General features: G+C 34.5%; 1 protein-coding gene across 1 annotated transcript in view; it reads left to right on the plus strand.

Moving 5' to 3' along the window:
- cacna1bb (calcium channel, voltage-dependent, N type, alpha 1B subunit, b) overlaps positions 1-27,985 on the plus strand; it is a 262,630-nt gene that overhangs the window by 220,058 nt on the left and 14,587 nt on the right. The window contains exons 36-47 of the mRNA XM_056447143.1: positions 4,139-4,255; positions 4,688-4,753; positions 7,509-7,603; positions 8,067-8,217; positions 10,549-10,676; positions 14,120-14,216; positions 19,505-19,610; positions 22,970-23,077; positions 24,194-24,303; positions 24,429-24,586; positions 25,076-25,205; positions 26,925-27,035. Of these exons, the coding sequence (XP_056303118.1) occupies positions 4,139-4,255; positions 4,688-4,753; positions 7,509-7,603; positions 8,067-8,217; positions 10,549-10,676; positions 14,120-14,216; positions 19,505-19,610; positions 22,970-23,077; positions 24,194-24,303; positions 24,429-24,586; positions 25,076-25,205; positions 26,925-27,035 (1,377 nt within the window). The remainder of the gene's footprint in view (positions 1-4,138; positions 4,256-4,687; positions 4,754-7,508; positions 7,604-8,066; positions 8,218-10,548; positions 10,677-14,119; positions 14,217-19,504; positions 19,611-22,969; positions 23,078-24,193; positions 24,304-24,428; positions 24,587-25,075; positions 25,206-26,924; positions 27,036-27,985) is intronic.

Consider the following 27,985-nt stretch of genomic DNA (forward strand, 5'->3'; position numbering starts at 1 on the left):
TATAGTTTTTGTAAAGAAAAAAACGTTTATTTTAAATCATGTTTTCTGCTGCCATGTCAGTTAATAATTGCTGTTAATTGCTGGAGAACGCAAGCTGAAATAGCTGCTGTAGAGAGTGCTTGCTTCTTCGAATGGAAATACAGACATTACTTTGATTTCACTGAGCGTAAAAACAAAAATATTGCTGTGAAATGCAGTGTAAAGAACTTTCGACTGCTTTTAACTCAACCAGCAACTTGTTCGAGCACTAGAACAGAAAGCATTCTATGACAAGACTCGTCACCAAGGGCACCGGCGCCCAAAAACACAGCGGCCCAACTCAGCCTAAGCAGGCAAAATGTTTTTTAAAAATGTGTTGAATCGGGAGTGAACATATCTTCTGAATGTAAAGAGAAGCTGCTTATGGGGCCATTCATATATTGCGTCTTTTGTGCTCGCGCGCCCATATATTGGGAGCGCATTTTGGGCGTGCTCGCATTTCTCAGGCGCACTCATTTGAAAATCGTGAGTCAGGTGACAATAACTGACTGAGCTTCATTCTTTGGAATATGTACATTTAGGTAGACTAATTACCTCAGACACACAACAACCAAACAATGCAGTGCTTTTTCATACTATGGATGTCAATGGTTACAGGCATCCAGTTTTTTCTTTTCTATTAAAAAAAGGACAAACAGGTTTGGAACAAGTGAATGATGAGAGTATTTTAGGTTTTGGGCAAACTAAAGTCTTTTGAATATGTCAAGCTGCTGTGATCAACCCATTGTAATGTTTTTGAGTGAAAATTAAATTACCGAAAGGGCTGCAGTATATTTTTATAGATATGTTGTATATGTTTTAAAGGTAACTTCCAAAGTAAAGTAATTAATAATGTAATCAGATTACAATTTTCCAGTAGTAATCAGTAATTTGTAATCTATTACTTTTTTAAAGTAACTTATTACTTATATTATATTACTATATATAGTTTATAAGTTACTTAATTCCTTCATATGTTGTCTCAACACAAATCTATTGTGTGGAACCAGCATTTTTTACGGTGTCATTCAATACCAGGTCATGTGCACTTACTAATACCTTTTGACAGCTATAAACTTCAAACATTTTAACTGTAATCTTTTTTTGAGCTACAGTGATTGCTGCTCTTTAATTTTGATCACAGTTTTCCACAAAATAATGTTGTGGTTGTTTTTTTGTTTAAATGCTTTGGTTGTTTTTTTGAAAATACTGTAGAATAGCCATATTAAAAATGACTTCAAATGTATTATTTAATGTTTATTTTTATTTCTATAAAAGGTAAGTGTTTGCAAATAGTTATCTTATTTTGATCTCAACTGTATAACACACTGTGAATCAAAAAATGAAGAAAAAAAAGGGGCAATTTGTAAACATAATGCTAAATTTTCACTAGATTGTATCAAATTAATCTGGATTAGCCTATAATCATACAGCCTGTTTTAACACCAAATCACCTAGTAAAGATGATGATCTGGAGATCTCCCCTCAATGAGTGTTGACAGGCGCATCTCTGCTTGTCAAGAACAGACTTGGGCTTCTCCTAACAATTTCACTGTGACTCTTATTTCCATGCTAAATCTCTGTTGGCACCTGTCCCCTTCCTTTCCCCAATCGGACTGCGCAGACGGTAAGTGGCTTCATTGCTCCTGCACTGCCTGTCTCTTTCCAAACCTCTCCTCCTGTCAAACATCTTCAGGCTAATCTTGAATGCTCACCTTTAAACCTGCTGAGATCAGATGAACTTGTTCAGTCCAGCTCCAGGCTGAGATGTGAAGCTCTATTCACAGTGGCGAATAGATCTTCCCTATTGTTTTCCCTTTGTTTCCCTGTATTGAAATAAAAGTAGAGATGGGTGGTATGCACAGTGATTCAGAACTAGTCTTATTGATGATTTGATAAGATAAACAAATAGAACATATTGAAGAGGGTAAAACTTTTATCATGTGCTATAAAAAGGAATATGTTTATTGAGGAATAAGGAGGCGAATGGATGCTAATCAAATAGATGTAACCTTAATCTCTTTCTCTTCCCAATAGAAAGTTTCACATATTTTGATAATTAAATTAAACATGTTGGGTCTTTAAAGCAAATACTTTATTTGTTAATTAATTCACATCATGTAATATTTATCATTTTTTAAAATTTGATGTAAATGTTCCTGTTATAGTTTTAGTTTAAAAGTTTGGTTTAGTTTAGTTTAGTTTAGTTTAGTTTAGTTTAGTTTAGTTTAGTTTAGTTTAGTTTAGTTTAGTTTAGTTTAGTTTAGTTTAGTTTAGTTTAGTTTAGTTTAGTTTAGTGAGTATAAGCTAGTATTAGCCAGTTTAGTTTAGTTTAGTTTAGTTATTTAGTTTAGTTTAGTTTAGTTTAGTTTAGTTTAGTTTAGTTTAGTTTAGTTTAGTTTAGTTTAGTTTAGTTTAGTTTAGTTTAGTTTAATGGCATGAGTATAAGCTAGTATTAGCCAGTTTAGTTTAGTTTAGTTTAGTTTAGTTTAGTTTAGTTTAGTTTAGTTTAGTTTAGTTTAGTTTAGTTTAGTTTAGTTTAGTTTTGATTAGTTTAGTTTAGTTTAGTGAGTATAAGCTAGTATTAGCCAGTTTAGTTTAGTTTAGATTAGTTTAGTTTAGTTTAGTTTAGTTTAGTTTAGTTTAGTTTAGTTTAGTTTAGTGAGTATAAGCTAGTATTAGCCAGTTTAGTTTAGTTTAGTTTAGTTTAGTTTAGTTTAGTTTAGTTTAGTTTAGTTTAGTTTAGTTTAGTTTGGTTTGGTTTGGTTTAATTTAATGAAGTGATCATAAGCTAGTATTAGCTAGTTTAGTTTAGTTCAGCTTAGTGTGTTAAATGAACTGAAAATATGTTTTATATGGCTTTTATGTAAGCTAGTATTAGCCAGTTTAGTTTAGTTTAGTTTAGTTTAGTTTAGTTTAGTTTAGTTTAGTTTAGTTTAGTTTAGTTTAGTTTAGTTTAGTTTAGTTTAGTTTAGTTTAGTGAGTATAAGCTAGTATTAGCCAGTTTAGTTTAGTTTAGTTTAGTTTAGTTTAGTTTAGTTTAGTTTAGTGAGTATAAGCTAGTATTAGCCAGTTTAGTTTAGTTTAGTTTAGTTTAGTTTAGTTTAATTTAATGAAGTGATCATAAGCTAGTATTAGCTAGTTTAGTTTAGTATAGCTTAGTTTGTTAAATGAACTGAAAATATGTTTTATATGGCTTTTATGTAAGCTAGTATTAGCCAGTTTAGTTTAGTTTAGATTAGTTTAGTTTAATGAAGTAAAATTGTGTTTTCTATGGCTTTAGTACAAGCTAGTATTAACCAGTTTAGTTTAGTCTAGTCTAGTTTAGTCTAGTTTGGTTTAGTCTAGTCTAGTTCAGTTTAGTTTAGTTTAGTTTAGTTGAGTTGAGTTGAGTTGAGTTGAGTTGAGTTGAGTTGAGTTGAGTTGAGTTTGGTTTGGTTTGGTTTGGTTTGGTTTAGTTTAGTTTAGTTTAGTGAGTAAAAGCTAGTATTAGCCAGTTTAGTTTAGTTTAGTTTGGTTTGGTTTGGTTTGGTTTGGTTTGGTTTAGTTTAGTTTAGTTTAGTTTGGTTTTATTTAATGAAGTGATCATAAAGCTACTATTAGCTAGTTTAGTTTAGTTCAGCTTAGTGTGTTAAATCAACTGAAAATATGTTTTACATGGCTTTTATGTAAGCTAGTGTTAGCCAGTTTAGTTTAGTTTAGTTTAGTTTAATGAAGTAAAAGTGTTTTCTATGGCTTTAGTACAAGCTATTATTAGCCAGTTTAGTCTAGTCTAGTCTAGTTTAGTTTAGTTTAGTTTAGTTTGAAGTGAAAGTATGTTTTATGGTTTTAAAATTAGCTAACAAAATTATTCAGCTGTGATATACTATAACTTGCATACCACCCATTTTTATACATACATTTATTTCTATTTATAAGCATGTTAATGCAAGACTATTCATGCATCATTACCAGACTGTCAACAACACTGCATGGGACTAACTAATTTTAACACCTTATCAATAAATGTAACAGCTGCAGCCGAGGCTGTTCAAGACTGACTGTAGATGTGTCCTCTTTTTGGGTTTATATACCATGGCAGTGATGCATCCCTGATCTTTTTTTCCCTACTTTTATCCAGGATAAGAGGATTAATCTGAGTTTCCTGAGACTCTTCCGGGCGGCACGTCTCATTAAACTCCTCCGGCAAGGATACACCATTCGTATCCTTCTCTGGACCTTTGTTCAGTCCTTTAAGGTCAGACCAAAATATTTTATTTTCTACATGGACAATTTGAGCAACATTAATTGTCAAAGATAATTTACATATTCAATAAACATTTATTTATATTTGTGTGGGGTTGTAAATTAATTTTAACAAACAATTAATGATTATTACATTATATACATTTGTACTTTATAATTTGATGATGTTTACAGGTCTTTAGATTGATAACTTTATAGACTTTATTTGTTCTTTTATTATCGATTTTGGCAAATAATGACTTTTTATTTCTATTAATTATTTATAAAATCAAGAGTAAACAATAATTTTCTTGCTAATGTACTTACTGAAAGATTCTAGTTTAAATGTATTATTGCATTAGTTGTTATAGATATGCATATGTACTTACACTGATCTTGGATCTAAAGGTTAATCATTCTAACGTTGTCTTTTTTTTGTCCTCAGGCTCTGCCATATGTGTGTCTCCTTATCGCAATGCTTTTCTTCATTTACGCTATCATTGGGATGCAGGTGAGACCCAGTTTCTTAGAACGTTACCCATCATGCAGCTCTCCATGTGTATTCATCGTCAGAGCTGCTACATGCATCTCACTTCACATTTACAGCTTCAACATGATGGAGAGATTATTGATCTTGGCAAAAGTGTAAAAAGCAGTTTGCTTGGGCAGGTGGTGTTTTTCCATATGAAAGCTTCAGCATATTATAGCCTTTGTGCGAAGAGGCCATTGTTCTAGTGTAACGGGCGGATCTCATCTTTAAGTTTGATTGCTCGTTTAAGGATGCACAGGCAATCTCCCAGATTGTGTTGGAAATGATGGCGTCTGCCATCGAGGAGATTAAGACCGCATTGTAAATCACTGCTAATTGTATCCTGTAAGACTGGGGGAATAACAGCATCAGTAAGACTTGCAATCAACTGTGCGCTTTAAAATCTTCATTCGCTTCATTATTCAAAGTAATACGTGATTTTTAACCTGCTTTTCCATCTCTCTAATATTAAAATGAGATTTATTTACAATGTGATGGGTTGTTAATGTGCACATCGGCTTTCACCTTATCATTCTGTACAAATGTGTTGAACTTGTAACGAATTTGTTAGGGGAAAAGGAACCCAGATTATTTCAATTCATATTTTTACACTTAAACTCTTATAAATACTTGCAAATTATTTGTTGGTATAGGACTACTGACAGCAAAGCCTTCTTGTAAGAAATAAATGCTTTTATTCAGCAAAGATGCACTGCATTAAATCGATCAGAACTTCATGTTTTTGTTACTTTGCACTCTCAGAGATAAAGGTACACAAGCTGTCACTGGGAAGGTACCTTTTCAAAAGGTACAAATTTGTACCTAAAAGGTCCATTTTAATACCTCAAGGGTACATATTAGTACCTAAAAAGTACAAATATGTTCCTCTTAAGTTTTTAGGTACTAATATATACTTTTGAGGTACCAATATGGACCCTTTACAAATGTGTACCTTTTGTAAAGATACCACCCCAGTAAAAAAAAAAAATGTCTCACTTTTTTTGTGAAGCATTTAAGCAGCACAACAATAAGACATATAAAGTAGTCTACATTTGAAGTGGATCACAACTTTTTTCAAAATTGTCCAAATACAATTGAACAACATCCATTTTTGTCTCAGGTCAATTTTGAAAAACCTTTTGATTCACTTCAATTTTGATTCAACTACATTATTATACATAATATGTATATATATATATATATATATATATATATATATATATATATATATATATAGTTGAAGTCAGAATTATTAGCCCCCCTCAAGACATTTCTATACAGCTTAGTGACATTTAAAGGCTTAACTAGGTTAATTAGGTTAACTAGGCAGGGTAGGGATATTAGGCAAGTTATTGTATAATGATGCTTTGTTCTGTAAACTATCGAAAAAATACATAGCTTAAAGGGGCTAATAATTTTGACCATAAAATGGTTTTAAAAAATAAAAAAAACTGCTTTTATTTTAGTCAAAATAAAACAAATAAGACTTTCTCCAGAAGAAAATTTCAGTATTTCTTATAAGATTTTTTTCTTCTTATTCAGTCTTATTTTGGTTTATTTTGTTTAAAGTAAAGTAGAGTAGTTTTTTAATTTTTTAAAACTATTTTAAGGTCAATATTATTAGCCCCTTAAGCATTTTTTTTGTCTACAGAACAAACCATCGTTAAACAATGATTTGCCTAATATCCCCAACTTGGCTAATTAACATAATTAGCCCAGTTAGGCCTTTAAATGTTAGCCTTTAAAAAGCCTTTAACATTATTTGGCCTGTGTGTACGTCTACTGTTGGTCAAGATGCTAAATTTTGTGTAGACTTGGAATGGTGGACTTGAATAGACTTTAAATTTGTCCTGTTTGTTAATTCACAGTAAAGTGATGACACGTTGCTCATTGCTGTCCATGTTGCTGTCCACTCGTGCGTCTGCCTTTACGCTTCTCTCCTGACCTTGAAAATATAATTGGCTGAATCGTAGAAAAGCTGAATTAAGATCGCGTGTAGGGTCGAATCGAGATCGCGATCTTATTTCGATTTATCGGGCAGCTCTACCCAACAGCACATAAGGGTTAAGTAGCAATTTTTGTACTAGGTACCAGTGTATTTTGTTTGGTTGGATATTTACTTTTTCTGCTAACCCTGCACAAATAGTGCAGATATTATGAACTTCACATGGATATTACAAGTCAATTGGACATATGGCACAAAATGTTTCTAAAAACTGACAGACAATTTTAGGAATAGTAAAAAGCACACTGTCAGCACTGGGTTTGATATATCAGTGACATCAGAAAAGTGTTTATAAATAACTATACACTTTTGTACATATGCCACCCTAAAATATTGGTCACTAGATGTACTTTTTGTAATGTTTTCAGCCGACAGATTATTGAGATTAATTTGACTCTCTGTTGGGGCATTTTAGCTGTAGATTTGAGTGAGTCAGTGTGTTTATTTATATGTCTGCAGTCTGGCATAAAGTCATAAAATTCATAAGCATGAGTCACAGTTTGTACAATATGTGTATGTGGCCTTGTTAATTCTGCAGATGCTTACTGTAACAAACCCTGCAGGCAGTCTGAATTATTGACACGGTCCCTCCAGGTATTTTCATGCTGCCTCAATAGAAAAGTGCACACATTGTGCCATGTATTTATTCTGCCAGTCTCCACCAAAAAATGCTTGCATTGTCTGTAATTCATCCGAAATTAGAAAGCTTAATGTGCTTTCTCTCTGTGTCAGGTGTTTGGTAACATCGCGTTGAACAATGAAGACTCGGCCATCAACATTCACAATAACTTCCGCACCTTTTTTCAGGCCCTCATGTTGTTGTTCAGGTAATATCTGCATTTGAATTTCTTACCATTTAAGAATCAAACTCCTTTTATTGTCATTGTATAGCTGTATCATGAAACTTAAAGGGATAGTTCACCCGAAACAAAATTATTAACTCACCCTTTACTTGTTTTAAACCTTTATTCATTTCTTTCTTCTGTTAAATACAAAATAAGATATTTTGAAAAATGTTGAAAACCTGTAACCATTGACTTCCATAGCATTTGTTTTTCCTACTTTGGAAGTCAGTGGTTACAGGTCATCTTTTTTGTCAACAGAAGAAAGAAACTTGTGATTTGGAACCACTTGAGGGTGAGTAAATAGAAAGTAAATTTTAATTAAATTTCTGCATGAACTATCCCTTTAAGTGCAACTCCTTGTAGTAAATTAAGCTCACAGTGGCAGATTACACACAAAAAAACCTGTTTGTAGCTTTAACTGTGTTTGTGTGCTTGTGTGTTACAGAAGTGCTACAGGGGAGGCTTGGCACGAGATCATGTTGGCTTGTCTGAGTGAAAGATATTGCGATATAGAATCTGGCTACAGTGGGAAAGAGTGCGGCAGTGATTTTGCATACTTCTACTTTGTCTCTTTCATCTTTCTTTGCTCATTTCTGGTAAGTGCAGAACATCTCAAACCTACAAATCAAAAAACAATCAAACACAAGTTAAAAAAAAAAGCAAGAAATTTGCATAAGGTGGAAAAAGATTTTGAGAGTAAACTAGTGTGTGTTGCGATGCACATAATCTCTTTGCATTTGTTATAAACTCAACATAAGACATGGCTGTTTTACTTTTAATAATTTAGAGTCGGGCAGCATAGTGGCTCAGTGGTTAGCACTGTCACCTCACAGCAAGAAGGTTGCTGGTTTGAGTGTCTGCTGTGTGCTATTTCTGTGTGGAGTTTGCATGTTCTCCTTGTGTTCATGTGGGTTTCCTCTGGGTGCTCAGCTTCCCCCAAAGTCCAAAGACATGCACTATAGGTGAACTGAATAAACTAAATTGGCCGAAGTGTGTGAGTGTGTGTGTGACTTGTGTTTCCCAGTACTGGGTTGCAACTGGAAGGACATCCATTGCGTAAAACATATGCCGGCATAGTTGGCGGTTCATTCTGTAGTGGCAACCTCTGAAATATAGACTAAGCCGAAGGAAAATGAATGAATGAATGAATAAATGAATGAATTAATTAATAATTTGGAGTCAATAATATTTAGTAGAAATATTTTATAGACATTTTTTAAATGTCAGCATGAATTAATCAACAGTAACTGTTAACACTTTGCATTTGTAGCCAAAATTAGGTTTACTCATACTTTACTCTTTCTAGTTAATGCATAAGGAAACAATAACTAATGGCCAATTAATTTGTTACTGTATTTACTAATGTTTGTTAACTTAAGATAATAAACAGCTATTCATTGTTATAGATCATGCCAGGGGCGTTGCTAGACATAAAGCTCTACTGGGGCACGTACCCTCTTCCCTCGCCGCCCACCCCAACCCCCCCCCCCCCATATGTATATTATAGTTACTATAAATAAATATATGTGTATATATATATATATATATATATACACATATGTATATTATAGTTACTATAAATAAAAGTATTCTTATTATTATACAATTATTCTTCAAAATAATCTTAAATGTAACTGGAAAACAATGTTAAGATAACTGGAGTGATCTGCTGAGATCATTTAAGAAATTACTTTTGCATAAATATTAATTTTTTTTGATTGAAATTCTATTGACAATTCAATAAAATACAAAAAAAGATGTGTTATAGAATTATCTGTTGTCTTAGACTTGACACATGGCAGAGAATTAGGTTTGTTAAGTCTTACCTCCCTGACTCGTCATCCCTCCTTTTTGCTTCATACAAAAAATCTATGAGGAGGCATGCTTAGTAAGATCACCATCATATTGTTTATACTTTATTTTTGTCCACTTGCAAAACAAAAAAGGCTGTTATGCCGGTTTTACAACGCATGAGCGGCGCGTAACAAGCAGGTAGCCTGCTTTTTTGGCGCGCATGTTTACTACCGGGACTCTCAGAAGAAGAGCTGCGCGGGCGAGGGGCGCGCGTGCGAGAGGCGCGCGTGTTCTCTGCGCACACGCGCGGAGATGCGTCAGTTTGCTTTTTGATTAAACACATTGCTTTCACCAGCGTTGGTTCGGTTGCACATAGAGAATATTGTCTTTATTTCGGAATTACCACTCTTAATAAATACACTTGCATATGAAGTAAATCATATCTCAATGCATTTACTGGGGCACTGGAGATTTTTACTGGGGCACGTGCCCCAGTGAATTGGGTCTAGCGACGCCCCTGGATCATGCTCTGTTAAGTAGTTTACCAAAAATGATTTAAAATCAAAAGATTTATATGATGTGGACATTAACTTAGATTAATGAAGTACCTTTTCAAATGAACTGAAACCAACAAATGAAATCGTATTGTAAAAACAATAAATTATGCTCCTTTAAATAAAATTAACAAAAATAAAATATTTAGCAGCACAAAGGGTTTGAGTTGCGTTTGCCATAAAAAGTGTTCTCCTTTTTTATGAATAGGATTGCAATGGTTTTCATTAGCTTTATTTGAAATAAACAAACTAACAAATAAATAAACAAACAAACTAATTCATTAATTAATTAATTGAATGCATGAATAAATAAATAAATAAATAAATAAATAAATAAATAAATAAATAAATAAATAAATAAATAAATAAATGCATAAATAAATAAATAAATAAATAAATGCATAAATAAATAAATGCATAAATAAATAAATGCATAAATAAATAAATAAATAAATAAATAAATAAATAAATAAATAAATAAATAAATAAATAAATAAATAAATAAATTATCTATCCAATAAGAATTGTGATTAAGATTTCCTTTGCTAATTTTTATAATCTCTCCATTATCTCCATTAGATGCTGAATCTGTTTGTGGCTGTCATCATGGATAACTTTGAATACCTGACACGTGATGCTTCTATTCTGGGGCCTCATCACCTGGATGAGTTCATCCGCGTCTGGGCAGAGTACGACCCTGCAGCCTGGTGCGTATCACTCCTCTATGGTGTCACCGGTAGTTAGTGCCCCCCAAAACACCCTATGTGACAGCTCTAAACTAAGAGGTTGAAAACAATGGCTTAAGAGGGTACGGCACCGGGACGGTGTCTGATTTACTCCATAGCCTTAAGTCACAAGAATCTCATTTTACTGTGCGACCATGAAATCCTCAAGCTTTGTCTATGCTGAGGAATGCAAATCTTATGCTGTGCACGCCATCCACTTTCAGGATTTTGAAATCTATCCTTTCTGCCAGTGTAATCCATTTTAACTTGGAGAATGTACTTATCTCAGTAAGCGTGAAGTCTTTAGTATTGATGGAATATAGAAGAGAAATGTATCAAGGAAGGACAATGCAGATGAAAAGATTTTTGAAAAACTAGTAGTTATCAACATACTTATTAAAGAAAGTTTTTGACAATAAACACACATAGATGTTTCTTAAAAGTGCTCAAATTTATTTTCTAGAACAAAATTAAATATTAAACCCTCTGGTCCACTGGCATGTTATTTTGCATATAACACTTTGTGGTCTCTGCATACTAGCTTGCTTTATTTAATTTTGTTACATGTATTTATGCATTTATTAATGTTTTATGCTATAAACATTTAACAGACACACCTCTTTTCCATTCAAAAGTGAATAGCAGATCATTTTAGAGTACAGAATAGAATGTGCCTAATATTTTCCAGTTTTATGCAAAACAGAAATACAACAAATAGAATATCAATGCAAAAATGAATTCTAAAAAAGCATAGTTGTGTTTTGACTAAACTGTAACAGTGTGTCTGATAAGGTAACACAATGTACACTGTAAAAATATCTGTTACTTGACAGGTTCCATATTTTGTGATTCACAGGTGTTTTCTGTTTATTTATGGATGTAAATTGCATTATGGGAGTTTTATTTCTGCTCTGTCCACTTTTGATGTTGAAAATTCAACTCTACACTTTAACAAAGTGACTTATATTGACATTTTAGTAGTTTGAGAAAATATATTGTTTAAGAAATATAGAGAATTAAGTCTGTAAAATAACAGAAAATGTACTGGCAGCTTATTTTTAGATTTTTGTTCCGTAAATTACGACACCAACCCAGACAATATATCACTTCAAACTAATAAAAATGTCAACAAAAGTCACTTTTACAGCATCAAAAGCTTTTGAAGGAAAAATCAAGGTCCCATAATGCAATTCACAAGCATAATTAAGTGGGAAAAATGAATGAATCACAAAATACGGAAAACTGTCAATTTACAAATATTTTTTTACTGTGTTTTTTTTTTACAGTTGAAATGTGTCCCCATATGAAAGTCCTTTAATTTGAGAGTATGAAACTTCCTTGAATTTAAAGTTAACCAAGGTGCGAGAACCCAGATTTTGGATGCTTTCTTTCTATAAGAACACTTTATGGAAATCCACAAGTCTCAAAAATACTTAAAGTCTAAAAGACATTTTGCAGTAAACGCTTGTTTACGGATGTTAAAGGGCACCTATGATGAAAATCTTTTTTGTAAGCTGTTTGGACAGATTTATGTGTAGGTATAGTGTGACCACAGTCATATTGGAGTGATAGAAACACAATAAGTCTCTTTTTTTAAACTTCCTGACAATAAATTTAGGATCCAAATCCCGTCCATTTAGAGGCCGACCCCAACTTGACATAGGAGTGTGGTTTCCCCGCCCACCGAAATGATTGACAGCTGTGTATTAACATGTCTCCATAGTAACACATATAATAATATCCACAAGACAGGAGGTGCGCAAAGCAACTGAGATTAAACAATCTCTTCAGCACTCTGTGTTCAGCAGCACCTCAAGAATTAATTTTACAAGTTTAAAACGTTTCTAAAAATAGTGCATGTTTGTAATAAAGACAGTAAAATCGATTCGTAATTTTTCACCACAGCCACATAGTATTGATTATAAAAGAGTACTCTTCAATTCCGGTTCATGGACTTAAATCAGGTTTATTTTGTGCAACCATTGGGAAAGTTCTTACTGTAGTAAGGGAGATCTGCTTCATTCTTGTCTGTCACTGTGCTGCTTATGCGTGAGACACAGCAGGAGAAGGCTACATCCATACAAACAATAGTGAGCGATCTCTTTGGCTCTGACATGCACATGGGAATGGTGGGTGGGGAGAAACTTTACAGACACATTCTGGAGACACAAAAGACTTATCTTAAATCTTAAAAAGGGGTAAAATAGGTGCCCTTTAACACTTCAATATGTTCAATCTGTCGCTGCACTCGCCGTTGCTGCGGTGGCAGTAAATGCGCAAACAGCTTTTGACCGCTGGGTGGCACTTTAAACATAGACTTCGTCAGCTAAAACATCAACACATGATTTTCAGCTTTGCCTTTTCATAATACTAAATAGGACAGTACTGTATGTGTACCTTATGCAAAAGTCCTGTATGTGATGTGATGTGTTTAATTAAAATATAAATTAGTTTGGTTGTTTTGTTTTTCTTAGTAATAAACATGCTTTTACATTATACAGTATATTTTAAAAAAGATACAATACATGGTGAGAAGCATAGCCCTAGGCTGCAAATATTAAGCACATATAAGAATTAAGTTCTTTAACCTTTATAGTGCCCTATTCAATTGCGTTGGGGTAAAAAGAAAGTTTGATTTCTAAATCCTTTAGTTTTATCAATTAAACAAAGATTGTAATGGCATTTGTTAAAACAACACAGGACAAGACACATTTAATAAAAGCTAATCAAATGTCTCTCATTCAGAACTGTCTAACCCATGTCTTTTTTTGCAGTGGAAGGATTCCCTATATGGATATGTACAATTTGTTGCGTGTAATCTCACCTCCCCTCGGCTTAGGAAAGAACTGCCCTAATAGGGTGGCATACAAGGTTTGAAAACCTACACACCTTCTTCCTTTATGGGAAGGTGCTGTAAAAAAAAAAAAAAACAATGTCCATAATATTCCTGATTGGATTAAAATCCCTCCTCTTCCCTTACTAATTCTAATATGGCTAACCATGGTAACCAGGAAATAAAGCCAAATGCTACATCTCTTTCTCCAAATTAATCCCATATGTTCACATTACACTGTCTGGCTTATTGTAAACATTGACATACTCAAGCAGACTTATTTGCTTAAAATTAGGCCAAATGTTAGCTTTGTTCCTGAGTATCTGATTGGTTAGCCTGTAGCATGCGAAGACAGAAACTTCTGCCCGATCCCATCATACCATGTTCTTCATTCCCCAATCACCGGCAGCCTTTAAAAGCAGGCATGATCCATCCATCCTTTTAAGGCAGGATGGTATCGGAAAAACCCTTGACCTTCCTTCAGAATCCTTGATAACGATGCTGTTTTGTTCCTTTTTCTTTTTTTCTTTCATTCGCATCACATTTTCTCCCACTTCTCCTTCCCCTTGTCCGTGTGACTGTCCCTGTGAAGTGGACGCATGTCCTACCTCGATATGTACGAGATGCTCCGCCACATGTCCCCTCCGCTAGGTTTGGGAAAGAAATGTCCTCCACGAATCGCCTACAAGGTAGATCCCACCCCCGACTTTCCCTTGGCTCCTCCTCTTCTGTCCTCTCATTGGCTGATGTGGCTGTCAGTCAGTGCACTAGCTGTGGACGTGTTTTCTGATGTGTGTATTTTTGTGCTGTGCTCTTTCTTTGATGTGCTTTTTTTGGTGTTCTACTCTACATAAACATTCTAGATTGTAACAGATCTGTAGAAAACTGTAGTCAATTATAGTACAATTGTGAATTAGTCTTACAGTTTAATTTTTATTACATTTGAATATTTAATTATTTCTCTACTTCATTGTTTGGTGTCACATGATACTTTTTCAGCAATGAGTCTAATATCATTTGATAATTTTTGTAAAATTACATTGTAGAACTTTGAAAATTCTGTCACATCACGCGATTCACAAAGATATTATTATTAAAGATCCCCTTCTGCACCTTCAAAACAATCTAAAAGTATCTAAACTTATCAAAAGTGACAGCAAATTCATGTGACATTTTTCCAAATATTTAAATAAATCTTTAGAATGTTCAGGTAACACTTTACAATAAGGTTGTATTAGTTAATGTTAGTTAATGTATTTATTGTTAGCAAGCATGAATTTTGATTTAATAATGCATTAGTAAATGTTGAACCTGATTAATAAATGCTATAAAAGTATTGTTAATTATTAGTTTATGATAGTACAAAGATTAACTAATGCAACTATTGTAAAGTGTGACAGAATTTTTGGTATTCTACAATGTAATTCACATAAATGATCAAATCATATTAGACTCCTTCCTGAAAAAGTATCATGTAACACTAAACAACGAAGTAGAGAAATAATTAAATATTCAACTGTAATTAAATTAAATGCAAGTAAAGTCTTTATAGTTTAAAACAGATTTGATTTGATAAAAATAAAACCTCATGAAAAAATGGTCACATTTTAACGTATAACTGGGGGAGAACAGCTGTATTAAATGTAATTGTTCTGATACTTAAAAACCCCTTTTTTATCTCTCACCCATATACGCATATAGATTCCTAGGGGCCGTTCACATATCACATCTAAAAGCAGGTGGAAAGTGCGAAGCGCGATGCTTTCTTCATTTTCTATGTGCTTTAACCCATGGTGTCTGTCATTGCTAGGCAACCATCAATCATTCTCTCAGAGATTGACAAACAAATCATTGCTGCAGCTCTGATACAAGTTTTTTTTTGGAGAAAGTTAAAAAGCACTGCAGAACATAACTCTCAAATATTGCTGGTACAGTACTGCCTGTTTTGGTGGCAGCCGTTCTGCCACTTTGAGAGCTGCCTCCAAGTCAGTAAGTTTACACACCCTGTTCTAGCTGTCTGAATGGGTAACATTCATCCGTGTCTGTCTGTTGAGCTGCTCTCTGAGGCCACACAGGCTTGAGGATGCGGCGTTTTGTGGCAAGCTCGAAATAGAACAAGCCCCCACTCGAATCAACAGGGAGAAAAGAAAAGCAAGCTTGCTGTAGATGTGTGCTCAGTCAAGCGTCCTTTCCCCCTTTCTCTTTTTTATTGGTAGTTGTTGTGGAAACATGTCTTGGCTGGGCTTCACCCTCTAATGAAGGCGAAAACTTGTCCCTATGAATGTTACACTCTTATACACTGCTTAATCTTGTATGTTTTCTTTTTGTTTAATTCTTTGTGCTGTAAAGTCCGCGTGAACTGGAAGTTGCTTAGACTTTTATTTCAGTATGCTGATGTACTTCTAACTGAAACAGAATATTGAGTAGGGGGCGGGGCTTCCTTTTTGCGCATCATTCCCTTATAGAAAACTAACAGTAAGAGGGGTGTGGTTAAAAATGTTATGGCTGAAGTCATCAAACTGGCATCAACAGAGAAGGACTGCCACTCCATACGTGGAAACAAATGGTCAGAATTTGATTGAAGATTACCAAAACATTTTTTTTTTCAGTGGATAAATTTGCTCAAATTAATTCAACACAGGCTCATTAGGAATATGTGCTTAGGCAACATTTTTTTAAGAAGGCGCAACCCAAAACTGCTGTTTTTGGGTAAAACTAACATTACTGTGCAGTATGATGCAGACACCTTTCGATCCTTTTCCTCTAATTACACTTACAGGGGCATATTATTGACAAATAAAGGGTTGTTTTTGCACAGATCTTCACACAACATTGAATGAACCCAACATAAACAACTTAAATGCGTCTTTGATTCAAAATCAAACGCATTTGCCTCGCCCACTTATCTTTCTGGAGTGGTCAGTTTGCTCAGTAGCTCACCTTGTATGGTGTTGTACATGGCATGTGGAGTGGACTGGCTTTGAGTCTGGCAAAGGACAGTTCAGAAACCAGGTAAAAATCAATATAAAACTATGTGGCCATGATAACATTTTCTCTTCTCGTTTGCTTTTGAAAACACTCTCGGTTGGGTTTAGGAAAGGGGTGGGTCAGTCAATTCAGTTGGCTTCTTGAGGACATGTATTAGAATGATGTGTACTGTAAATGCCATGTATGAGTAAATATCACCTCACAGCAAGAAGGTTGCTGGTTTGAGTCCCGCTTGGACTAGGAGGCATTTCTATGTGGAATTTGCATTTTGTTTTCATGGGTTTTCACCTAAGACATGCGGTATAGATGAATAGGGTAAAATTGGCCGTAGTGTATGAATGTGTTTGTGTGTGGATGCTGGAGTGTATGGGTGTTTCAATGCTGGGTTGTGGCTGGAAGGGCATCCGCAACATAAAACATATGACAGAGTAATTGGCAGTCCATTCCGCTGTGGTAGTCCCTGATAAATCAGCGACTCTGCTGAAGTAAAGTGAGTGAGTGAGTGAGTGAGTGAGTGAGTGAGTGAGTGAGTGAGTGAGAAAACATATCCCCGTAACGTATTTAAAATTCACAAAAAAAATCATATAGCGACCTCTAGTGGATTCATCAACACAAGCTGCAAGAAAACATCACTGGAGCAACCTATTTCACCGTTCACAAAAATGTAGCTCTGGGCAGATATTTCAAATTAGCCTGGGTTGGAATAATTGTTCACCTAAAGAATAACAATGTGCACAAAAAAATTGTAGATTTTGATTTCACATGCACTTTAATGTATGAAGCGTCTGCTCTGACTTTTCCTTGGGTGATGTGTTTGTGATGTTGTGGCTCTTGGTTTTTGGTTGGTCAGCATGCTATCTTTTCTTACTCTTTTGTTATCATCCTCTCTGAAGGTCATTTGCTGAATGAAAAGCAAGCCATTAACACCTCACATGCATAAGCATTCTCTACAAGGACAGTAGTCACCGCTGGTTTCTTGCAGATGGGCAGTGTTACAGGATCTAAATCAGATAGTTTTTTATGATTTCTGGCAACTAGTCTAGGTCAAATTTTACACAAATAAAACAAAAATGTCCTAAATAATATTTTAGGAAAGCTAAAGGGCATTGTATTTTTAAATATGAACAGCTTGGTGCTATTTAGATTTCTCTAAATTAAATTAATTTGTTATAAAATAAAAAAATATATATTTATAAAATAACGAAATTTAAAAATAAATAAATAAATAATATTTTTATAAAAACAAACACTATTAAAGTGTGATTATTATTCTTTATTTAAAAATAGGGATATAAAATAATAAAAAAAATGTATTTGATTTTTGCCGTATAAGGTTTTTACCAATTTCCAGAGAATCATTTCGAATTTATCATTCACCAATCAGATGACTCCTAAGCCACTATAAATTCCATAGGTTTCATACCACAGTCATCTTCTTTTTGAAGAATCCCGCCTTCCACCCAATCAGCATTTTCAATGCACGCATGAGGACCAATCAAAATCAGCTTTTTTTGTCATTTCCCCGGACTGCTCCATTGACAGCGGGAAACACCAGAAAGACAAAATCACACAAAATCAGTTGGCTAAATAACGCTGCACCACACAAAATTGAGATGTGTGTAAATGTGATTATTTAGAAGCATTTTTTGACATTGAGAGGAAAGGTTAAATTTTACATTGTTTATAAAAAAAAATCCTATATTAAATGTGAAATATTTTTATTTGTGTATATATGGTAAGAGAAAAAAAATTCAGTGTTTATTAAACTCATTTGCTTATTGTCTGTTTTCTTTTAAAGTCTTTAAATGTAATATTAAGCCTTGAAGGGCAAATACTTATTTAATTCATGGGGCATATAATTCAATAAATTTAATTAAACAATTCATATAAAGCATAAAATGTAATAAATATTGACATATTAATTAGATAAAATTAACATCTGCTCTGGATAAAATATTTAGCACAGCCTTGTATGCTTAATTTGAACAAAAAAATATTCACCCTAAAACACTAAATAAATATTATATAAAGCAAAACTGTAACTTTCTCAAGCATCAACATATTGTTACAGCACCAAATTATATAATTTTTGATTGTATTTCTTGAAAAGTAATGCTTCAATAATGATCTTCCAGATATAATCTTATAATTCCAGGTGGAAAATGACTTTTTATATTTAGAAGGTTCTATCTGCAGTTACCCTGTTTTTTTTTTTACTCCAATTTGCAAATGTAAGAGAACAATGATAATTTACTTTTAGAGTACCTTTAGGGTCTCTGTCATGTAAATGTGTGAAAGAGAACTGTTACACATATATTGTTTGCTACGTATATGGAATGCAAAAACTTTGAAGCTCATTATCTTAAAATCATTTAGAACGCAGATAGAACCTTAAAATTCCAAGGTGACAATTTGTACTGTAAAGAAATAGCTAATTCTGAAAGATTTTTACATCCAGACATTATTAACATTGTTTAACTATATACAAGAAGTAATTATCACAAATCTATGTGCACAATTTTAGCATGAACCTAATAAAGCGCTCCACTAAAGGTGTTAGCAAGATCTCACACATTGTCAGGTTATTAAGCATAATCACTGTAAGGCCATGTAATCGTGCACTCGCTGAGAAATCTGTAAACCTCCAATAATGGCTAAAGCTCACACTGTTCCCAGCATGACAGAAACCGCTTTACTGTCTGCAGAAACTGGAGAAATGCAGCAAAACATCTTCCCATTCCCACCATCACTCAACCCCTGCATGAAATATAAACACTCTTTCCTCTCATCATTTCGATGTCCTGAAGAGACAATTTGTGTGCTGAGACGAGAGTTCGGAAATGACAATTGACGAAAAGGGAAATTACAAAGCCCAAGTCGTTACTCTCCCTCAGCATGCAAACCCTCCTAGCGTTTGTTATGGTCATTTCCGAATCCTGCAGTCGTGTGTAATATTAATCACATGCTCTCTGTGTTCGTGATTCCGCAGCGCTTGGTGAGGATGAACATGCCCATAGCCGAGGACAACACGGTTCACTTTACCTCCACTTTAATGGCTCTCATCCGGACCGCCCTGGAGATTAAACTGGCATCAGGTGAAAGTCCCATAGTGCTATGTGTTAAACACCCCTTTAACTGTCCATCTGCTCACCAGTCACTGATCTGTCCCATCTTTGACACCTTACAGTACTGTGCAAAAGTTTTAAACCACCATCATATTTGTTTAGACATGTTATAATGGCCACATGCTGTTTAAGTATTTATCATTCTCTTTATTATAATACAACCAGAAAATACAAGTATATATTTAGTCATTCCTTCGTCTATCAGTTTGTTTAAGGCAAGTGGAAGAAAGATTTTGGATGAACGAGTGTGATTTCTGAATTGACGGAATTGTTCATTCTTAAATGTACAGACAGGGGCATTTGCTTGGGTTGAAAGGGATAAGAGGCTTAGCCCCAAAGAAAAAATTCCATATATGCCTCAAAAAAGTTGTAGAACATTCCAGGAAATCCCTAATTTGGATAAAGGTATCCAGTTATTGCTGTAGTTGACTGAATGAAAATAAGATTTGAATAGAAATAAAAATGCTTTAACTGACCATTTACACGACTGCAACAATAAATGTCTATATGTGTTCTTCCAGCCATCTTAGGTATTTTCATAAGATCTGACATAGCATGTTACAGTAGAATATAGCTATAAAATAATAAGCTAGATGCATGAACTGACTGTGATTTAACTATTACAGAAACAGATGTGACTGGCTATATCATATCTAGATAAATTTGTCTAAAAATCCATATCATATCTAGAAGCTAGTACAGTTTACGTTTTTCTGAATAATTTGCATGTATTTACATTGATATGATGCACATTTTATTAATTACAGGGGGTTTTTTTTCGCCAAAACTACTCACATTTTACACTGTGAAACCAAATATTAAGCTTCATCAGTAGTTAGAACTATTCAGTTTCGAAAAAAAAACTGTTGAATTATTACCTCATCAGCTTAAGGTCCTCAAAATAAAAAAAAATGAATGACGACAGTGCAGTGGTGGGATTTTGCCTGTGACAACAGTCCCGCTGCTGGTAAAACAAGTTCTGCTGAACAGCTGACTAGTTAAATACCTAACACAAAAAATGTGTTAAGTGGAATGTATGTGATAATTTTAAGTACTTGGATAACAAAATAAATGCTATACAACCTATTTTTTTTAAGTGCAACATATTCCAAAAGATCAGGGGCTTTTGACAATACATCAGGGGCTTAAGCCCCCAAAGCCTCTCGCAACGCCACTGGTACAGACAGGTTTTAAACCATTATGCCATCCCTTCTAGAAAGCAATCATTTGTAAGTGTTTTGTTTTTTCTTTCAGTAATTTAATGATTGCAAAAACACTGTTAATGCAATAAAATCATATATGTAGGTAAATAAATAAATAAAAGGTAATGAAACACAAACATGAAATGGCCTCCACAGTGTCCAGACCTTAATAGTTTGGGATCACCAGGAGATAAAAGGAAAGATATGACAGTAAATCTAGAGAAGAAATCTGAAAAATGCTGAAAGACTGTTGAGCCTTGTGTGGCTCTGAGGATGAAAAGGGCTAAACATAATTATGACAACCAAATAACTTTTTTAATTCCTCTGAGAGCTGCTATGGATCGACACAGGCAATGGACGTGGCAAAAAATGGTCCACCCAAAGTATATTTACAAATGTGTACAATAAATGCAAAAAAAGCAAACGAATCAATTGAAACAAACCTCATAGAGTGAAGGAAAATAAGCGGTGCCAAATCAAAGAAAATAACAAATTAATCACTCGCTAACTAAGCCCTACCAACCTCTAAATAACTAAAGGTAAATCTGAAAATAAAAACATCTTCGGCGTCACATGACCCTCACTAAACTGCACTCACTGGAGAAAACATACAAAGGTTAGCACCTGCTTCTAACCTAATGGATTAACAGAGAATCAGCTATGTGTATGTAAAATGTTGCGTGACATACTTTACTTTCACTTCTCTTTTAGTAGATAAGTACACTGTAAAACCCTAAAGGTAACTCAAACCATTTTAGGAAACTGATTCCAAAAAAGGGCGACACAGTGGCGCAGTAGGTAGTGCTGTCGCCTCACAACAAGAAGGTTGCTGGTTCAAACCTCGGCTGGGTCAGTTGCAACTCAAACCGTTTGAGGAAACCAATTGTGACAAACCATTTGAGTTTAAAAAAATCTTTGAATATATACCTATATATGAGTACTGTGAGTATATGAGTACTGTGAACTTATGAGATTGAAATAATGAGGTGTTTAATTAAGTCATTACCTTCAATGCTGAGCTCAAAACTATTTAAATGAGCAGAATAAACTTACAGTAACTTTTGAGTTAACTACACTCATTTCATTTGATAAAGTTGACTGTTGGGTTTAACAGTGTAGATTTAGCTTGTACGTTGCATACCTCAACATAATGATGCAAACCATAGAACAGACCAAACACAAACATCACACAGAAAGACAGAGCAGTGTCAAAAGACGAAGGACTCCACCCAGTCTGGTCCGAGTCATCACTGGAGAGCTTAAATGACCCCCATCCTCTTCTGATTGGTCCACTTGTGAAAACTCTGACAGCCAATCAGAACACCTAGATTTTAGAAGGACAGCAGACAGCAAATAAAAACAAAATAGGGAGGAGGGAACAACAGAAAAACATCCCCAGGCACGTAACAAAGATGTTTTATTCTACATACCACATTAATTCCAAGAAATCTGCGTGAGAGTCTTCTCAAAACAGTTCAATACATGCTTGCCAATGGAAGTCATATTAAATGACTTTAACTTAGTCATTTTGATGTGAAAATCTGCTTTCAGATTCAAAAATGTGGCAACACTTTATTTTGATAATCCATTTGTGTATTAGTAGACTGTCTGCTTAATATCTGTTAATACTGCTGCTAAACAGACATTTAACTGACTATAAGAAATTTTGCAAGTATATGTCAACTCACACTAACTCCAACCCTAACCACAACCTAACAGTCTACTTATAATCTAATGAGATTATTTGACATGTAGATGCAATTTAGCTTAAATTTAACAAACAGACCATCAAAATAAAGTGTGACCAAAACGAATATGGATAAATGTTCTGTGCAAAAATCTTTGGCCACTAAAGCTGGGGTGGCATTTGCACAGTACTGTACATGTTAATTGAATGTCACTTTCTCTACTTATTTTCACTTTATTTACTATAACCCTGGAGTAAAATCTGACTAAAGAGTAACATCCATTAACAACTTGACAAAATAAATCTCACATTGGGAAATTAAGGGTGGTATTAACAAAATTATGCAATTTAAACTTGTGTTCTTATTGTTGTTTTTTTGGTTTGTTTGTTTGTTTGTTTGTTTTTTTTGTCTGTTTTTTTGTTTTTTCTCCCTTTCGCAGGAGTTCTGGCTCAGCGCATTTGTGATGCTGAATTAAGGAAGGAAATCAATAAAATTTGGCCCAGTTTGTCTTCTAAAACAGTGGACCTGCTGGTTACACCTCATAAACGTAAGCTGTGCATAACATAATGGCAGTTTCAGTTTAAAAAGCAATTAGCATTTATATGGAATTTTAATTAAATGCTTATGGGAGTTTTCATTCTGAAACTATATTAATGGCATTTTACACTTGGTTGGGTTTTTTTTCTTATGACTTGTGAGTTTTTGATGCCACCTAGTGGACATCAGTTTTCTTCATGCTTATACAGTCTTTTTTTAGTTATTATTATTTTGTGCCGTTTCCTGAGCTCCACTTGTGTTATCAAGATTTTTTTTACATTATAAATCATAATGTTTAAGCTGTAGTAAGTTGTTTTATGTCAGTTTTTAAACTTGTTGTCACATTACAACTTGTTGTTTTGGCAGATTAGCGTAGTGTGCTGTTATAGTACAATGTTTTTACAGTACACTGCCCTGGGATTTTTTTAACACTTGCCATGTGACAACAGTCCCACTGCCGGTAGAAACAGTTACTGCTGACCAGGAGATAAAAGGGAAAAAAAACATCAATCATAATGTTTAAGCTGTAGTAAGTTGTTTTATTTCAGTTTCTTAAACTTGTTGTCACATTACAACTTGTTGTTTTGGCAGATTAGCATAGTGTGTTGTTATAGTACAATGTTTTTACAGTACACTGCCCTACAAAGGCATAGTGCAGTATCTACGCAGACACTGAAACTGATCATAATGTCTTTAAAATGTTTACACAAGCTATGCCGCAAACATATGCCGCAATAGTTGGCAGTTCATTCCACTGTGGAAACCCCAGATAAATAAGGGACTAAGCCGAAGGAAAATTAATGAATGAGTGAATACTTGAATAATTACTGTCTTTACATTGCTGTGATGGTTGGGGTAGACATTAATAAAATCCAATTAATGGGTCATTTAATAAATAATATAAATAATTCTCATTAACTTCTGGCTGCAGCTGTATCTCTTCTAGCAACAACCCAGTTTTAGCCTTTAACTCGATTTTGACAAAATGTCTAGTTACTGGACTTTGTCTTTAAAGGGCAGCAGAATTACCTTTTATATGTCAAAAGATCAAGGGGATCAAATGTGTCAAGGGGATTTTGATTTTTCAGTTCATGACCCCTTTAACATCCATTTCACCCTCTCTTAGATAACGAATTGACTGTAGGAAAGGTCTATGCTGCCCTCATGATTTTCGACTATTATAAGCAGAACCGAGCCAAAAGACTCCAACAGCAGCAAGCTGCACCAGGCACACAGGTATGAATTGAAATGAACACTAGGTTGTAGGCACATTTATTATTAATTAGATTATTCATATTCATAATTGCTCAAACAGTTATTAATAATGGATAAAGCTCTATGTTTGTTGTGTTTCTCCTCAGAGTAAAGTCGGTGTTCTCTTCAGGCCGATGCTTCCTCTCACACACCTGCATGACCAGGAGACTTTAGTGCCCAAAGGCCCGCCTCCTTCTCATTTAGAAATCACCCCTCAGTCAGATGCCACACCCACATCTTTTCATTTGACCAATGGGGATGCAGTGTGAGTGTTCAACTATTCTGATCTACACACGGTGGATCCCAAATCGCATATTTATGCACTATTCTACGTAAATAAAATATTTATTCTATTATATTATTCTTATTCTGTTAAAAATAAGTGCACTTATTCCAAGTACCCGGATGATGCACTTATTCAGCTATTAAAAACATGTGGAATGTTGGACACTTTATGCACTCAATGGATGCAGTTTTGCGGAGTTTTGCAGTTTTCACATAGCGGAAGGGGAGAAGTTATCAATATAATATAATGTCATCTGGCTTGAATTGACTCTGGTTAGTAAAAATATTTAGTATTGTTCCAATAAGGATGACACTAAATTCACATGATTAATTAATTGAGTGTGGAAGTGCATAAGTACATAGTTTATAAGTGCATAGTGTATAGAGTGCCATTTGGGATGCAGTGATAGAATTATGCTTCCTTTGATTTGAATGTATTCTTTTTATTTTATTTTTGCCCATGTTTCAGTCAAAGCCAGAGCAGTGCCATGAAAAAGTCTCCTTCAGGAGGTCCACCTCAGGAAGTCACACAGGAAATGAACAGAAAGCCTGTCCAACGTGGTCAATCGGAAGACGTGCCAAACACTTACAGATCTCAGGTGATTTAACTTACAGTGCAGTAGTGATTGAATCTGTTACAATTGTTTATTTACATACTAATGAATATTACAGACATGTAAATGTACAGTGAACCCTAGTTTACCCTAGTTTATGTGACTTTTTATTATTATTAAATGAATACCGCTACATCCACCAGCAACTATTCTGAACACACACACACATATATATATATATATATATGTATGTTTTTTTTTATAATAATAATTTCCAAGTGCTGTTACAATGGAAACTTTTTCAAAACATTTTTTCAAAAACTAGTTTATTTAGTCTTTGTCATAATTTTTACTAGTTATTTAGCTAAAATAGTTAAGTATTCAGATATAAGTTCAATTTACTAGGTTAACAATAGCGGTTTATTCTGTAGCTAATAAAATAAACTTCGTTTTTAATGGGCTAATAGGATTGAACTTAGCTTATATAAATACAGTGTTTCATAGGAAATACTGTGAAAAAATTACGTTGCTCTGTTAAAAGTAATTGAGAAATATTTGAAAAAGAATTAAAAATTCACAGGAGAGCAAATCATTTTGTCTTTAGCTCTGTACAGCTATGGAAATAGACCACAATTTCTCTGAACTTATGATTTATAGTTACAGTACGTGTTTAGGTAGAAGGGTGCTTTTTTTATTTGGGATTAAAAAAGGTTTTCAGTTACATTAATATTAACACAATAGCTATTTTTCATGCATTTATAATTCTGGTCAATTGTGCTTTACTAAAAATCAAATATATATATATATATATATGAATGATTTTGTTTGATATTCGGAAGACATAATTACCAGAGCAAGATACATATTAACATTGAACTCAAAATCCATGCTTAATAAATCCACCCAATCCAGAAAACCTGCGAATTACAGTAGCCACAAAACTTCAACTAATAGCATTATTTAGTGTCGAATTACATGCCATTGAGTCTCCAAAAACATAACATTCAGTTCTTATCCTGTATTACTTTAATATGAAGTATTTTCAACCCAGGCTCATTCTGAAAACTTACCGCTATATACATTTCTGGAGCGCGCCAAATACGTCCTAGGAGCTATGTTTTTTCAGTTTTTGTTTTCCCGAATCCACCAGAGTCTCTCTCTTGAGTGCCATTCGCACCTGCTGTTCTTACGTAAATCCACCAGAGGCCTCTGTCGATTGACTGTCGACTGACTGAATGACTGACTGACTGACTGATCGATCGACTGACCCACTGTCCTCCTTCCCTAAACCCAACCAATAGTGTTTTCAAAAGCAATCCAGAAAAAGAAAAGCCCTCACTAGATTTTTACCACATTTTCAGATTTTACCACATTCTCACCTTGTTATTTAATTGTTTTTTTTTTTATTTTTGGCTTGTGTTTTTGTCTTACCTGCTTTCTGGAACCTTTTTTCGCCTGACTTTAACCACGTTGTCGTGGTCAACTCTTCTCTGCGTCTCAAGTCCGCCGATGTACATGGCGAGCAAACTGGTAACAGCGGGAAAGCTGTCCATATGGAGATGAGCGGTCAGCTGGTACACGTGAAAAGGAATGGCATTATACAGCCCCGTAGCATTCGCTTTAAAGACGAAATGCAACCATACGTACTTCTGACTACATAATTCACGATCTCCAGAAATGTATAATGTTTTCAGAATGAGCCTTTGTTGAATATTTATATATAAGATTCTACTTGATATCTGTCTGGCTCTACATGTTTTTCAGGAACTAGTAGAGATGACTGACATGGAGAATGACTCGGATGTTGGCGGGTATCATGTGCTGGAGGGTCACGGCAGAGCTGCCTCTATGCCCAGACTCAATGCTGGCTTCCAGGTAAACTTCTCCTGTCCGTGAAAGATTGCCCACAGGAGGTCATCTGCTGGGAGTTTGGGGTTGAATGTAGAGCCTTTGTTTCGTATTCACACTAAATGAATTTCTGCAAAGAAAGAGGCAGCTGGAGGATGACAGCGCACAGATAGTGGGAGGAGGAGTGAATGGGCAGCTGTATGAGAGAATGGATGAATGGAACCATTAATGAATGCTAAAGAATTCACGCAAGTGAATTGGTGGAAGTCAGAAGAGGTTAATTTACTGTATAAACCATTCTCCACTGAGACATTTTATTTATTTATTTTAATTCAATTGGGTCTGGGAGAAAGGACGAGAGTAGGGACACAATGAAAAGTCTATGTATTTTTTAAAATAACAATTTGCCCAAAAAGAAAGGAAATAATAATTAATTGTGATTTTAAAAATCTGGGTTATTACACTAAAATATTGATTTCATAAAGGGGTCATGAACTGAGAAACCAAAATTTAACATAAGAAGTCACAGCATTTAAAAAAAACATCATGTAAGTTTCATAGCTCAAAGGTTTGTTGTTACAACAGCTTCTATTGAAGGAAGTTTGATAACAAGACAGGAAATAGAATGTTCTGCTGTATAGGGTTATCCCGATACTGGAATTTGACACCAAACGGTACTGACATTTTAAAAACGTCCATTTTGCACGAACATTTGAGCGCTGCTGAGCACATTCTTAAAAAGCGTGATTTGCCATTGTGTTCACGTGCTCAACAGTAACGACTGTGATTCACCAAACTCACCGCTGTTTACTGAGTGCAAATACAGATACAGGGACACTGGAGCGTTTCAAAGTCACGTCGACCAGCTGGTTTGTCTATAAGCTGATGTACGAGCGATCCACAGTTGAATCGCAGCTTTAAAACGCTCCAGTTTCCCTATATCTGTGGTTATATGCAGTAAACAGCGGTGAGTTTGG

The sequence above is a fragment of the Danio aesculapii genome, chromosome 21, assembly GCF_903798145.1.
Source record: "Danio aesculapii chromosome 21, fDanAes4.1, whole genome shotgun sequence".
Lineage (NCBI taxonomy): Eukaryota > Metazoa > Chordata > Actinopteri > Cypriniformes > Danionidae > Danio > Danio aesculapii.